This window comes from Setaria viridis, chromosome 2 (assembly GCF_005286985.2).
Source record: "Setaria viridis chromosome 2, Setaria_viridis_v4.0, whole genome shotgun sequence".
NCBI classification, from domain to species: domain Eukaryota; kingdom Viridiplantae; phylum Streptophyta; class Magnoliopsida; order Poales; family Poaceae; genus Setaria; species Setaria viridis.
The window spans coordinates 35669833-35685599 of record NC_048264.2 but is presented as its reverse complement, the minus strand read 5'-3'; the positions used below and the strand labels follow the sequence as shown (position 1 = coordinate 35685599).

The following is a 15767-nucleotide window of genomic DNA, read 5'->3' as shown; positions in this document are numbered from 1 at the left end:
GCTCCAGCATCCCGTGGGGCGTCGACCCCAGCCCGGCAGCGCGGGGTTGCAGCAGGGGCTCGACCGCCGGTGGCGTGGGCCCAGCCTCCCGACATCCTGGGGGCACGGCGCCAGCGGCGGCCGGCGGCCGCGCAGCCTGCAGCACCGGCGTCGGACCTGCCCCCAGTGCCCCATCCTCAGCTCCTCCTCGAGACCTCGACAGCCTAGCCGATTTGCGATTTGTGCTGCTAAATGTTGATTATGTCAACTTTTACCTAAAATCCTGCCACACTTTTCTATGGATCCTGCCAAACAGGTCCGGTCGATTAATTCAGTTAATAACCGAACCGAACTGACTGAAACTGAAATGGCTCGGTTCTTATTTTGATCAAGAACCGACGGTTCCGATTTTCTGGGAACCAAACTTTGCAAAAAACCGAAGAACCGACGGTTCGGTCCGGTTTAACCGAACCCCAGGCCTACTGTTCGTACCAGCTGACCTGACCATGTTTTCTGTTGGCGACGAATATCTCATCCTCAACGGAGGATCAACAACACACGGAAAAGAAAAAAAGGGGGGCCTCGTCCATCGGCCAAGGTCATTAGGCCAACACAAAGCGGCGGAAAAAGGAGGCGTTGGCTCAAAGCTTCTCCGGGTGGACGGCCAGAAAGCGAGCCGCAAGGAACAGAGAGGAGATTCCTTGGATAAAAGCAGATGTGAACCCGCCGACTTTGTTCAATGCTCCTCACCAAACTCGGTACTAGCAGCTCAGCAAGCAGCGGCAGACTAGCAGTCCCTGACGATGGGGGCCTGCTCACTGTGCCTCCGGCACCTACCGCCACCGGCACACACTGCTGCTCGTCGCTCACTGGCTGCTGGCCGCGGGCCGGGGGATACGTCAGGCAGGCCGCCGGAGCGGGGAGCCTTGTCCTTCACGCTCACGCACGTACGCCGGCGCTCCGGCCACCGCCGGTGAGCAGAGCAGAGCAGAGCGGGGAGAGGCTGATGGGGACTGCAGTGGCTGCCGTGCTGGGCGTGCCGGCCACCAGCACGGTCCGGTGGCACCGTGCAGGAATCATTGCCGTCCCGAAAAGAAAGGCGGCGTCTTTAGAGTTGTGTCTGCGACGACATGCTTTGTTGTCCCCCCTCGTTGGCCGTGGCGCCTGCTCGCGTGCTGTGTTTCACTTCACAGTTAGCACAGCCCAACCCATACAGAAGCTCACCGAGGCTGAAACGGGGAACCGTTAATCCCCCAGCGTCGGCATTATATTAGCAAAGCATGTCAAGACCACCACGGCATTGCCACTAAAGTTAAACGCTGGAACAGCAATTCAGCAAAAGACAAAGGGAGACGCTCCCCCCCCCCCCCCCCCCCCCCCCCCCCCCCCCCCCCCCCCCCCCTGAAGTCGCTTTGTGTATCGCCTCCTGAATTTTAACCGCGGCATTAGAGAAGATTCGGAAAAGGGGAGGAGGTCGTGGAGGTGAGCAGACCGTAGAGAAACAGCGGACTCTCAGAAGTGGGCGCCAACCCCACTCAAACCGAGGAGGGAGGGAGGGAAACCTGAGCGCAATCATGTCGCATCTATCCGTCGCCGTCGCCAGGACTCCTCTGTGCTGTGTACCACTCTGTCCACACTCCACACCAATTTCCTACCAAAAAGCCAGTGCAGTACTGCAGTGCATGCTGCCTACTCACTAACCTTAGCCAAGACTCAAGAGCATCTGCCAGTTCGCACATTTTTAAACTGGTTTTAGGCTAAGGCTCCGTTTGATTCTTTAATTCCTCCTGTAACATCAAATATTTAGATAGAAGTATTAAATTTAGACTAATTATAAAATCAATTGTACAGATGGAGACTAATTTGCGAGACGAATCTATTAAGCCTAATTAGTTCATAATTTGACAATGTGATGCTACAGTAAACATGTGTTAATGATGGATTAATTAGGCTTAATAGATTCGTCTCGCGAATTAGCCTCCATCTGTGTAATTAGTTTTATAATTAGCTTATGTTTAGTCCTCCTAATTAATCTCCGAATATTCGATGTGACATGGACTCGACTTTAGCTAAAAATCCAAACGCCCCCTAAAACCACTTTTAGGATGTGTTTATTTTGGGATCTTTATATACATACGTAGCATATGGGCTGACAAAGATACTGATGTGTGTGTGGGAGGGGGCGGGAGGGAAGGGAGGCGAAAGGGAACATGTTGTAGATTGTGGGGATATCCAGTGGGTGTCCCTGCAATCATGTGTTTAACTGTAATCGAGGGTCATTTCCATTAATCGTTTGAATGTTTAGATATTCTGCGCTAAAAAGTCTTGCACTATGATTCAGAATTTTATATTTGAATGCTGAATGGCGCTGATCGTGGGCGAATAAGATAGTCAGTTTGACTCATGATGATGAACTCAATTTGTCCAAAGCGGCAGTGCAAATTAGTATAGTTTATGCGTGGATGTATTAAGAGCAAGCTAAAACAAAACTTTTCTTGAAAGTATAAACAAAGACAAGACAAACGGCGAACACTAATACATGGACAAGAGCACTAGCATGATTAGGGTGACACAATCGACGAAAAGGAGCGCATGTATTTGTCCAGTTCCGCTTCCTAATGAGAGAGGGTTTTGCCATTTTGCCGCTTATAAAGAAAATTCCTTTTACCCCCCTCAAAACCTTCAGAAAATTTTCACTTCGGAATTTGATCTGGAAGGCCGATGAAAGAAGCTCACGAGTGCAGCTTATTTTGATAACCAGATTAGCGTAAGCGCGTTTCCAAACATTTTTTTGAGGGGGGTTTATTTGGTGGGGCCGCAGGGGGTTGGCATCCAATAAAGCCGAAGAAGAGCAGAGGCCGCATTTTGGGCCCACTCACGAGCGTCCACGAACTGTCTGATTGCCTTTCCTATTTCTTCCAATTCCTCTCGTAAATTACGTTTTGTTTAATCTCGAACCAAGAAGAAAAAGAATTCAAATCGAGAGCTGCGCTGTTCGTGCATGATTACTGTCGCGCCTCACGATCGCTCGTGGTGCCGTTGCCGTGCCACCGGTGAGGTTACCACCTCCTTTTTTCCCATTACGTTCGATTTCTCTTTTTTTTTTTCAGTTTGTGTTTTTAGCAAAGGAGGTGTTCTGCCGAGCATATGCAAAGTTCATAGCTTGCTTGCCATTTTAATCTTACGTTACATCGCTAGTTGGATGTTACATAGTGTTGTCAATTTTGCCTCCTACGTGTCATACTTTTAGATTTTTTTTTCGAGGAATGTTTATGGGAACGTCACCCATTTTGAGCCAATTTCAACTTGCTACAATAATATATTATTTTCTAATTTCTCTTCTTTTTTAAAAAAGGAATCCTTTCCAGCCTCTGCGACCACACACAGCCTAATTTCTTAATATTCTCAGCTCGCAGGATGATCACAAATAATAATGAAAAAATATATAGTCGATCGGAGAAAATTAAAAGCCAAGTCTATTATTACTTGTCCATCTATTCTTGGCAAAGATATCCAAGGTGACGACCTCCAACGCTTTGCTTGCCAAATGGACAGTCTCCCTTATTTCCTCACACTGTAATAGGGATCAAAATTGCAATCTCTTTTCTCTTTCTCGACCCGTACATTTATTTATCTTCCTCAACCCGTGCTTTATTATCCCCTCAAGAACATTTTAGTAGCATAATACACTTCAAGTCTTCAACCAACAACCAATCTTTTATGGTGTTATTGCATCAATACCGAACTTTTTGCACAGGGCTCCATTGCTCTTAACGGATATTGTACCTAGCTGAATTGAGCATTAAGTAAGTAGAAAAAAGAGAAAGAGAAAGAGAAAGAGAAAAAATTACAGGTACGAATGACACCATCTAATTCCCTGTCATGCACTTGGTTCTACAACTCGGACGCCTCACCTTGTTTTGACCAGTGCAAAAGTTCCTGATTTTTCTTTAAATTTATAATTTTTTAAAATTAAAAAGAAGAAATGGACAAGTGGCACCCTGCGCACACGGGCAATACAATCAACGGTAAGTCACCCGTCCACTCACCGGTAGGTGATCCGCCTCCTCCCTCTCCCCACTCGCTGTATCCCGGGCCCCACGTCTCGGCACCACGATGCACCAGGCCTACCACGCCACTCCCACACGATCAGCGACTAAATTAACCCCGAAAACAAAAAATATTAAATTATATTTAGGCTTAATCAGAAACAAAGCGCCCCGTTATTTTCCATCTCACACTTTTCTCTTTACCCCTCCCTGTCCCCCCGCCCCCCCAAGGCGTTGCGTCTGCGTGTCCCCTCCCCCACTCTCGCCGAGCCATTCGATTCCTCTCTCTCCGCGCGCCCCCCACGCGAATCGCCGCCATTTCGCCGATTCCGGCCGCCGCCTAGGGTTTCGGTCCCAGCGGCGCCGGAGGGTTACGGCCGTGGGTCGCGCTCCAAGCGTGTCGCGCTGAGGCCGGAGGTGGAGTGGCGGTTCTCCGTGAAGCGGAGGTGGCGGTGGTTGTGGTCCCGGTGGCTGCGGAGCGGGGTCTCCGGCGAGCGAGTCTTTCCGACGCCGCGGCTGCGCGGGGGTCGATGTGGAGGTAGTGCGGCAGTGGGGGGAGAATAAGTGGCTGCGGCGGCGGAAGGCGGGCTGGCGGAGGCAGCCATGTTTTTCAGCAGGCTCGATGACTCGCCCATGTTCAGGAAGCAGGTGAGGGGTCGCTCCGGATCTCGGTTTCTGCGGTCCGGGGATCCTGCGTAGCTGCTGGGAGATTGATCTCGGCCTCTCGGGCGAGCGGGAGGGATAAAGTTTTCAGCTTTGGGTGCAATGCTTTGCTCCGGTGGCTCCCGGATTGGGTTGCGGGTGGTTGCGCGGATCTGCCCTTCCTTTTGGGTTGTGCTGATGGGGAATGAGGGCGGAGACTCTGATCCCTTGCGGTGTAATTCGGTCTCCAATCAATTTTGAATTAATAGTGTAGGACCTGCAGGTTTAACCGCTTCTTTTAACCGTTTTGTGGACTGTCTGATGATTGTTCACGAGTGCACTTTGTGTTGTTAGGCTGTACTGATGCGAACACGACTTGGAACTTTGCCCTTTAAAAGTTTAGATTCTCTAGATGTGTTCTGGTCTTCTGATTGCTATTTCTTTTTGGACAGTTTGTTGTTTGTTTCGATGCGAATTAGGTAGCGCATCTTGCTTTTCAATGTGTAAATTTGGCATGCATTGTGATCATTTGGTGTACATTTTTGGAAATGTTCCATTAATTTGTCAGTTGTCGACAGAAAAAGGGTTGCCTTAATTATGCAAGGAGTATGAGGAGTCACAAATTGTTTGTAAAGTAGGTGCCTTCGATTTATTCATCCTTAATAGCCTATTCAATTTCGTTATGAAGCGTCATATTGATTCGATGAGGCCAACCTAACCTTTGTATTATGTTTGGGGATCTCGATATTAAATTCCAGTATTTGCTTCCTGTGGTTCATGAACATTATTTAACTCGTTTCCTTGCATTAATAGATGCAATCACTTGAAGAAGGTGCTGAATTGCTAAGAGAAAGATGTTTCAAGTTTCACAAAGGTTGCCGGAAATACACGTAAGTGATCATTCACATCTCATTTATGTGGCATATCTGGACTTACCAAACCTGAAAATTTTGTTTCTGATGTTTGAATTCTATCGGATTATATAGGCTGTGTTTTAATTATCAGGGTTACTCTATCTAATTTCTCCCTTTTGTTTCAGGGAAGGACTAGGGGAAGCATATGATGGAGATATTGCGTTCGCAAGTTCACTTGAAACTTTTGGAGGGGGTCATAATGATCCAATCAGTGTTGCATTTGGAGGTTAGTTATTTGGTGTTCTCTTTTATAATGCATGTATTCAGCTCTGTACTCAATTTGTTATATGGTCTACGTAAATTCCTTTTCTTTTATTCTTTGTTGAAACTGATTAATTTGATCGTGTCACCTTTACTATATTTGTACCTTCAGCACTGTTGTTTTTCCCTTTTCGCTTTCCTAGTTGGTCGGTTCTCTTTAAATCATGATGCTTACCTCTTTTGCAGGGCCTGTTATGACCAAATTTACAATTGCCTTGAGAGAAATTGGAACATACAAAGAAGTATTGCGCTCCCAGGTAGAGCATCCATATATACATTACTATGGAAGTGTTTGCCTGTCACCTTCTTCTGATACTGTAACTTGGCTATGACTCATCTCCTTGGCTCTGCAATACTTCATTTTAATTTATTTTGACAATTACATGGTTGAATTCATTCTTGTGGTTGTATTGATTTACATTCATCACCGAGAGGGGATCTACTCCGGTTTTGTTAGGTTTTACAAGCTTGCAATTACACTTTCACCTTAGGTGGTATAGCTGCTGATGTATTGTTGTGATAGGTTGAGCATATGCTAAATGACAAGCTGCTCCAGTTTGTGGACATTGATTTACATGAAATGAAGGTATTGACATAATTTTGTATCAACATAAAATCTGTAGAATTCACACTTGGAATTACATATGGTGTTAATTTAACAACGTTTTTGCAGGATGCTAGGAAACGTTTTGACAAGGCTAGCCTTCTTTATGACCAGGTAATTCTGCTTTGATGCTATTTTGTAATGGCCATACAAGGAGACTCAGAAGCTTGTATAATAGCTCATTATGGTAGAAATGATCTATTGTTCCATTTGCTTTACCTTGTTACCTAATAGACAACTTGCACTAGATTCAGATAGGATCTGTTGGTGATGCTTAGGTATTATTTTTTATTTTTCTTTCCAGCTACTGAATTCTAACTCATAGAAAATGTTCTAGTAAGTTATCTAGGATGAGTCTGCTGTTTGTTTCACGGGCTAGCATGAAATTTGTAGCTTTGTTGTCTTTTTGATATGTGTTATCATGCTTGACATATCAGTTGACAGTGCAGTTATAACAAAACTTAAGTTGTTTTTTAGTAAGCCTGTTCCATTTGTTTTTCTTCTTACCTAGGCTCGTGAGAAGTATTTATCCTTGAAGAAAGGTACAAGGACTGACGTAGCAACTGCTGTAGAGGACGTAAGTTTACTTTGACCTTATTGTCTTTTGAAACCTAAAAGGTAAGGTTACATTCTGCTACTAAATTGTTTGCGACATAATCAGGAGCTCCACAGTGCCAGATCTTCATTTGAACAAGCTCGTTTCAATCTGGTACATACCCTATTTATTTGCCACTGTTCAGGATTCTTTATTTAGATTGTTGCAATGCCTTTTTTTTTGTCTTATCTGTATTTATATTCAGGTGACTTCGCTTTCAAATATCGAGGCTAAGAAGAGGTTTGAATTTTTGGAGGCTGTTAGTGGGACAATGGACGCGCATCTTCGTTATTTCAAACAAGTATATTCTTGCCATTGTTTTCATATTGACATTTCTAGGTTATGTACAAATGTAATTCAAGCTTCCTCTGTTGCTATTTGTTCAGGGATATGAACTCCTGCATCAGATGGAACCATATATCAACCAAGTAACTCTTTCAGCCATGGCATTTCTTTTGATATTGTTTGTAGTGCTCTTGTTGAATACATCATACAGTGCTAAACTTTGTTGAGGCAGTAAACATGTCCTGCTTAATGGAGGCAACAACACATCCTGAAACTGGTGCACCATTCATTATCCTTGCCAATCACACAACTGCCTTGTTCCTGCTTCAAGATATTGACTTCTTTAGACCTTACAATACCTGTAATTAAGGTGTTAGGTGCTTCTGCTCCATTTGCTTCATTGCTGAAATCCTTTTGTTGTTTGGTCATGTTGACCTTCATATATTATGATTTCATGAATTACAATGCATCACCCTTGGTTACTGAATTCTGTAATTGTTCGCATGGCTGTATTACAGACCTAATTTCCTCCTCACCTTTCCATATTTCTGAACCTGAGAAAGGTTGTTTACATCATTCATCACGCTTTCTCTTTTTGCAGGTTCTTGCTTATGCACAGCAATCAAGAGAAAGGTCTAACTATGAGCAGGCTGCTCTTGTTGAGAGAATGCAAGAGTTCAAACGACAAATTGATCGGGAAAGTCGGTGGTCACCAAATGGAATGAACGATTCCCCTAATGGTGATGGAATACAAGCAATTGGTAGAAGTTCTCATAAGATGATTGAGGCAGTGATGCAATCAGCTTCAAAGGGCAAGGTAACACATACTGGTGCTATCTGAAGATCGATTCATGTATGCATGGTTGTGTACCTTCAATAAGGGAAATTCACGTTATACTGAAAGTAAGCAACTATTTTCAGGTTCAGACTATTCGACAAGGCTATCTTTCTAAGAGATCTTCAAATTTGAGAGGTGACTGGAAAAGGAGGTTCTTTGTACTCGACAGTCGAGGAATGTTATACTATTATCGCAAGCAAAACAGTAGGCCATCTGTAAGTATTCACAACACCTTACAACATTCAATCTCACATTATACTTTCACACGCTTAAGGAGTGTCTCAGGTAAATACTATTTCATCATTTTTTTTGTTTTGTTTTTTGATTTTGTAGAGCGGTTATTCTAATCAAAGAACTAGCACTCCCTCTGAACATGGTTCTGGGTTGCTCAGCAGATGGTTTTCATCTCATTACCATGGAGGCGTGCATGATGAGAAATCTGTTGCACGCCATACTGTAAACTTGCTAACATCGACCATTAAAGTTGATGCAGACCAATCAGACTTGCGGTTCTGCTTCAGAATAATTTCTCCCACAAAGAACTATACATTGCAGGTATGAAGCTTAAGTGTACGTTTTTATTTCTGTTTTTCTTTATACAGAATGATGTGCGAAGCTGTTTAATAGCTATAGTTGCCATATTGATTTCAGTCTAGTGACATGCACCTAAAATTATGCAGGCAGAGAGTGCAATGGATCAGATGGATTGGATTGAAAAAATTACTGGCGTCATCGCTTCTTTGCTGAGCTCCCAGTCCCCTGAACGGGTTAGTGATGAGTGGCATACATTGAATTATTTATATATCTGAATTTGATTTATATGAAATTATATTTTTGTTTACAGCGTCTTCTGCTGAGCCCTAAGGGCAGCAGCCATCATCGAACTGCCAGCGAAAGCAGTTCTTTCAGTAGCTCAACAGAACTTGAACATTCAATAAGTGAAGATTGCATGCTGGAAAAGAACTCAGGAAGTGGTTATTTCGATCATTCTGCCAGGGGTACACAGCATCACCGAACAAGCATGATGAAGCCTGATAAGCCAATTGACTTGCTTAGGAAAGTGGCTGGCAATGGTAACTGTGCTGACTGTGGTGCTGCAGAGCCTGATTGGGCATCCCTGAACCTTGGAATTCTTTTATGCATAGAGTGTTCTGGGGTACACAGAAATATGGGTGTGCATATATCTAAGGTAAACGAGCAGTATTGTCTGCAATTTACATGAGCAAAAGTTTCACCGTGTTACTGTAGAATTCATATATATTGTTGTTCTGCAATTGGAATTGTTGGGGTCTGGGATGATGTGTATCTGTGCATTGCCCATGGCTTTGTGCCAACCAGGCACCGCAGGTAGCACTAGTGACATGTAGCTCTCTACTATAGATTGGGTGTGTTGGATGGAAGTTATCATTAATGTGACTAGCCAACCGAACTTACCTTTCAATGGCAGGTAAGATCCCTGACGCTTGATGTCAGGGTTTGGGAGCTATCTGTAATCAATCTCTTTCAGTCATTAGGCAACACGTTTGCCAATACTGTCTGGGAAGGAATGTTACCTTCGTCAAGCTGCGCTGACCATGGTGATATTTCAAGGTAGCATTGGTGCCGTTTATACAAACCAACATTACAAAAGTTGTATAATTTACTATCCTTTTATTGCCATTCATTTAACTTGTAAATTCTACTGTTATGCAGGGCTGATGAATTAGAAAACACATCGCATGGCTTTACACTCAGCAAGCCTAAACAATCTGATCCTATTACCGTGAAGGAGAAATTTATTCATGCCAAGGTACTTCATAGTTTGTTTGTTAGTTTTGTCTACTCTAAATTTTCATCAAAAATTATTATATCACTCATTGTGATCAGCAATGATATCACGATTTATATGTACCAAGTGATGTTTCATGAGCAGCATCTATAGGTTAGATCTGTTCTTAGGAGTTGTCTGCGAAACTTTAAGGCCCTGCTTGGAAAAGGGGGTTTTAAATCCTTGGGATAGTAGAAATGTCAATTAAATCTGGGACTGCTAATTAATTGTCTTTTGTTGAAAAGGAATATAGTCGAGAGACATTTTTCCTCTCTAACTTTGTAAAGTATACTCAGCTGTTGATTTTTTTTCTTAATTATTTCAGTATGCTGAAAAGGATTTTGTGCGGAAGCATAATGTGGATGAGATTCAGCTAGCACAACTGATGTGGGATAATGTAAGTTCAAACAACAAAAAGGGGGTGTACAGTCTGATTGTGGGGTCAAATGCCGATGTAAATTTTTCTTACGGACATACATCATTCAATTCGGCTTTGACTCTGGGAAAAGCGCTCCTCCTACAAGAGCAACCAGCTTCACCATCAATTGGAAGTTCTAGATGTTTTGATCGCAATCCGCTTGAGAAGGATTCTTCTGGGGACTCTATTTCTCCTGCCAGCACAAGTGCCCGTATAGACGAATTGGATGATTATGTCGAAGGGTTGTCTTTGCTTCATCTAGCATGCCGCGTTGCGGACCTGGGCATGGTTGAGCTACTCTTGCAGTACGGCGCCAATGTAAACTCTACAGATTCAAGAGGGCGAACACCACTTCATCACTGCATCATGAAAGGCAGACCCATGTACGCCAGGCTGCTGCTTTCCAGGTATGCAGATTTCGTCATGTTGGTTACCTTAATCGAAAGTTGGGATGTGTAGATTCTAATTTACTTGCTCAACATCCCGTGCAGGGGGGCTGATTCTCAAGCCACGGACAGAGATGATAGAACAGCATTACAGTATGCAATGGATGGCGGAGCCATAGACGATGAAGAGATCCTTGTTTTGTTAGAGGACCCGAGTAGATAAATCATGTAGGTAGTCAAGTCTCCAGTACCGGTGGGTGGCATGGCGCCAAGTATACCTCGCCGATACTCTCAGTTTGTGTCAAGAGGAAGTTATAGCTTTCTAGGGCCATCTGCGGTTTTGGTCGCGGTTAGAGTGAAGGTGACCTGTTCATCGTGGATGCAGTTTGCAAGCTGTTTGGTTTTGTTTGCAGATGTTGCGGTGTAAGTTTGTACATTGGGAAGTGTCTGCCTGTTGTTGTGACAGTTGTACATATAGCGATGATGTGTCGTCGTAATTCATGCAAGAATTAGATTGGTGAGCTGAGAAATGTGGCCGCCCTGATCGATCAGATACAAAAAAAAAAGTGTGTGAATACGGCTCAAACCGCTGTTCCTGATGTTTCTACTCCGCTGCTCTACATGTAGCCGAACAGCAGCAGCCTGCTCCGAATCTGACGAGCAAGATGTGTGTAAGCGTAACACAAACACCACAGCATCGTCAGTGTCACACCCATCTTGCACACAGGCCGCCACCTGCAGTCATCGCTATGCTGCAGTTGTGCAGGGTCTAGCACTGGCTGCTGAGAGTCAGGTTGAACAAAGCATGGATGGGCAGGTCTGCAGCCAGTTCCTGTGGATGACAAGTGACAACAGATCGAGTCCGATCCAGGATCGGCTGCATGGCGGCATGGCTGGTCTGGTGGCTTTGCCGCATCAGAGATCTGCTGCTCCCGAGAAGGCGTCGTCCATGCCCAGGTCGCCGATCAGGCGTCGCTGTCGCCGCCCGGGGAGAAGTGGATCTCGCGCGGATGCGCCGTACGCGCCATGAACAGGGCGCCCAGCGCCCGCAGATGTCAATGCCGAAATTAAATCGCAAGGCAACAACGAGAGATGCCCGGCGGCCCACTTGGTTGGCGTCTGGAGCGGCGTGTACGCGTGCACGCATGCGCCGAGGCCGAGCAGCAGGGCGGGCCTTTTGGAAGGATGCAAGGCTGGCTCTGGCTGTACGAGCAAAGGCGTACAAGATCGAACAGGCTGAATCGCCGCCGAACCCGTGGCTAGGCTAGTCCAATGGTACCGACGCGAGTTGGGGCGTTCAGAACACGGTGGAGGGCGACTAAATTAAGTGGGAGCATATTCGCAGCTATTTTTAGGAAAAACAAGACTATTTTCAGCCTTCGCTACCAAGATCGTGCGTGTCAAGAACCTCTAAAAAATTATAAAAGCATTTGAGACTGGCCTTATAATCTTGATATCTTAGGAGAGGTTTGTTTGAGCTGCAGCTTTTGAGCTTTTCTAAAAAAACTGCTTCTGACTTTTTAGTTTTGAAAAAAACAACACTAGCCTTTAGAAGATATGTTTAGCTTTCTGAGCTCAAAAAACTACAAAAAGCTTATAAAATGAGCTTTCCAGCTTTCCATATAAATTTAGTTTTTCTGGCTTCCAACTTCCCGGAAGCTACACAAAAAATTTACTATTTATTTGAGCTTTTAGCTTTTCACGCTGAGAAGCTATCAGAAAGCTCAACAAATAGATCCTTAGCTATGAAGATGATAACAATAGTCAATTTGTCGCCTCTTCTAAGAGCAAGAAGGGAAAAACAAACTTGAATGGGCGTCTATGGGGTTTGTTTCTGACCCACGTTAGAACGGCTACATTACCATCACCTCAACTAGGCTGCCCAACTGACATCGTCCATCGATGGGAAATATCATATCCGTAGCACGTACGTGCGTGCCCAGAATTTTGGTGCCCAGCAAACCGTACGTGTACGTGTGCATGAGTGACGAGAAGAGTTAAAGGATGATAGATACTGCACACAGCAGCGCGCGTCACAAGTCAAATTTCCGGAAATGCAGTGTGCAATGAAGAACATAGGACCACAGTACAGGTACATGTATGGCTATACATACATGCAAAGGTCTAAAACCTACGGACGGAGATAAGCAACTTCTCTCACCCGTGTACGGTATATACATAGGACGATCGAACATCAACACAGCAGCGCACGCCTTTCGCAATATATATTTTTTTATATATATGTGATAAAATTCGGTAACTAATATAACGGTTAGCACCGACCGCCCGAGTGGTTCAATGATACATGTACCCGATGTATATGTATGTATATGGACTTATTTAATTTCCCGACTCTCCAAATTAATTTGTTAAATACCAAAAATTGCAAAATCTCAGTCGAGTTCGCTCCCTAAATTGAAGAACCAACAAGGAGGTTCGCTAAGTCTGTCGTTAGATTACTTCTCGCCCATCACCGCCATCCTTTGCTGTTACCCTAATTGGCAGCGTTCGGATGAACTAGGCTTATTTGGTTGGTACTAATCATAGACAAGTTGTAAATTGCCAAAAAAAAAAGTGTGGCCAACAAAATTGGCTACACTTGTGGCTAAGTTTGGCATGAAAATATGTTTATGATATATGGGATATGTGATTAAGAAACCATGGTAAATCGTAACACTGGAAATGAACCAAACAACAACATAAAAAGTTATGGTGCGCCTAACCTTTAGCATTGTACTGATGTTAGGCATGAACCAAATATAGGGTTTATTCGATTCCTAGAATAAATTCATCAGCGCGTACAAGCACTTATTAGAATGATAGCAAAAGCAGATGGCCCTTACTACACTAAGCGCTATGAGAGCCAATCATTAAATAAAAGAAGGCCTTGCTTCGGTTCAGGTCAAGCAGGAAGCCCAAGTGGAACGGCCTACAGAATCAGAATCAAAGTAGACCATAAGCCATCCTTTGGCTCTTTCTATTCTATCGATACTTTTACTTCCTCGAAAACCTGATACAAAGGATTTGGTCTTCGACGTCTTCGAGCTGTTGAGGTTAGGATTTGAAACCGGTGCACATACGTTTTTAACAATGTATAAAATAGTGGCTATGGAATTTAGCGTAAAGCTATACTCAACTGCTATAGTACCGCTATAATCTATTATAGTGCCGCTATAATCCGCTAATTAGTACAATACGGTTGTTGTGGCAGCTAGCATCAACCGTTGTAGCGTCGCTATTTGTACATTGGTTTTTAAGTTACCTTTGTCCTCGATCATCAGTGGATCAGTCATCAGTGTATTAGTCCCGATTGGAAAGGTGCAAATCTCTCAAAAAACTATCCAGGATAAAGCAATCGGGACAAAGGGGGTGTCTTTTATCCCGGGTCCCTCAACCGGGACTAAATGGGCTGCCATGCCAGGCGCGGTACACGCCCCCTTTTACCAGGGATAAATGGTTTTGCAAAAAAAATTTAAAAAATAAATAAATTCCTAGGGAGGCCTCCCCACACGTGCAAGTCACAAGTCACGCGATTTTCACATGAAATATGCGCGTGCGCAGTTCGTGGGATTTGAACCCACGACCTCAAGCCTCACACGTACCTTCCTTACCATCCCACCTACACACCTCATTTGACTATATAGGGGATCCAATCCTTTTATACTAACTCGTGGGGGACCCTTTTATCCCAGTTGGAAACACCAACCGGGATAAAAGATCCCCTTTTATCCCCGTTGGTACTACAAACCGGGATAAAAGAGTCCGAGGGTTTTAGTTCTTTTTCAACCACCCGTGAGTGACCCTTTTATCCCGGTTGGTGTCGTGAGTTTTAGTCCCGAGTGGTAACACCAACCGGGATTAAAGGGTGACCTTTAGTTCCGGTTATTCTTACCACCCGAGACAAAAGGGTCTCCCACGGGTAGCTGATTTTTTCACCCGGGACTAAAGGGTCCCCCACGGGTGGCTAATTTTTGAACCAGGACAAAAGGTGACTTTTAGTTCCAGTTGCAAATACCAACCGGGAGTAACGCTCCACGCACCTCCTTTTATACTGGGCCTACTTTAAACCGGGATTTAAAAGGGGACGCATCGAAAGTTCCCTATTGGTGTTTGTGTCCATTCAGAAGTTGAAAAAGGTTTTTACCTGATGGTGACGGTCCATGGATACGAGTAATCTTATTGCTCAAGTGCGCACACATGTAGGTAACATGTACCCAGCTGCGAGAGCCTGCGAAAGCACCTTCGTCGGGGGTCATGTATAATACACTATTTCCTACCTAAGATGCACGTACGTGCGTGCGTGCGTACGGCACGTTTGCAGAATTCAGGAACGGGGTACGTACGTGCAGGAAAGATCGGTCCTTACAGTGTGCGTGAAAGATTTGAGTAGCATATCTGATCAATATCTCCAGTAACTGATGAGCTAGCCACCTACCAACGTAGGACGTAGCTCGCTACCCTGTGATCCAGTTCTTTAATAACACTGCAGTACACGATCAGCTTCGCAGTTTTGTTCAGGGTCAGATCGAGAACCGGAGGTGCAAGGCTCGCCAATGTCGCCTGCTAGATGCATATACTACACGCTGAAGAAACAATGTGTGTTAGGTTTCATCTGATCGACTCATGCAACTCCATGCTAGGAGAAAACAACACACACCTCTTCCTTTATGTAATCTAATAAAAGAAAAAGAAAAGAAAACAACACATAAGTCTCGGAGAGTTTGATCGTTCACGGAAACCTGTGACATTCATATTTGAGAGCGACCGAACAGGAGCCTTATATATCTTCAAATGGAAAAAAAAAGGAGACATATTACAAAAGTCAGCTTAGAAATGGAAAAAAGCTTATTTTGGTGTGATAACAAAAAAGAACACCAAGAATAATGCTTGGCAAAAACCTGCATTTTTTTTTGAAAGATCGCAAAAAAACCCTGCAATTTCTTGGGTCCTCCGGAAAGCACAAAAGGCCGTAGACTGAGGGGGCGTTTG

At 44.3% G+C, this 15767-nt stretch overlaps 1 protein-coding gene across 1 annotated transcript; it reads left to right on the top strand.

Moving 5' to 3' along the window:
* Positions 1-4253: 4253 nt before the first annotated feature.
* On the top strand, positions 4254-11308 carry LOC117844764 (ADP-ribosylation factor GTPase-activating protein AGD3). The gene is made up of 19 exons (XM_034725547.2): positions 4254-4676; positions 5484-5560; positions 5710-5810; positions 6032-6102; positions 6369-6431; positions 6519-6563; positions 6961-7026; positions 7111-7158; positions 7250-7345; positions 7431-7472; positions 7931-8146; positions 8251-8382; positions 8501-8722; positions 8848-8934; positions 9012-9356; positions 9615-9757; positions 9860-9956; positions 10300-10799; positions 10884-11308. Exons 1-19 carry the CDS (start codon positions 4632-4634, stop codon positions 10999-11001), a joined length of 2514 nt encoding a protein of 837 aa, XP_034581438.1. The 5' UTR covers positions 4254-4631; the 3' UTR covers positions 11002-11308.
* The last annotated feature ends 4459 nt before the right edge of the window (positions 11309-15767 follow it).

What these genes read in the sequence shown, in the direction of transcription:
- LOC117844764 (XM_034725547.2), top strand. Translation starts at nt 4,632, where the DNA reads ATGTTTTTCAGCAGGCTCGATGACTCGCCCATGTTCAGGAAGCAG. An exon ending in AGCAAAACAGTAGGCCATCT is followed by an intron (nt 8,383 to 8,500) that starts GTAAGTATTCAC and finishes TTGATTTTGTAG; the next exon opens with AGCGGTTATTCTAATCAAAG. An exon ending in TGGGTGTGCATATATCTAAG is followed by an intron (nt 9,357 to 9,614) that starts GTAAACGAGCAG and finishes TTTCAATGGCAG; the next exon opens with GTAAGATCCCTGACGCTTGA.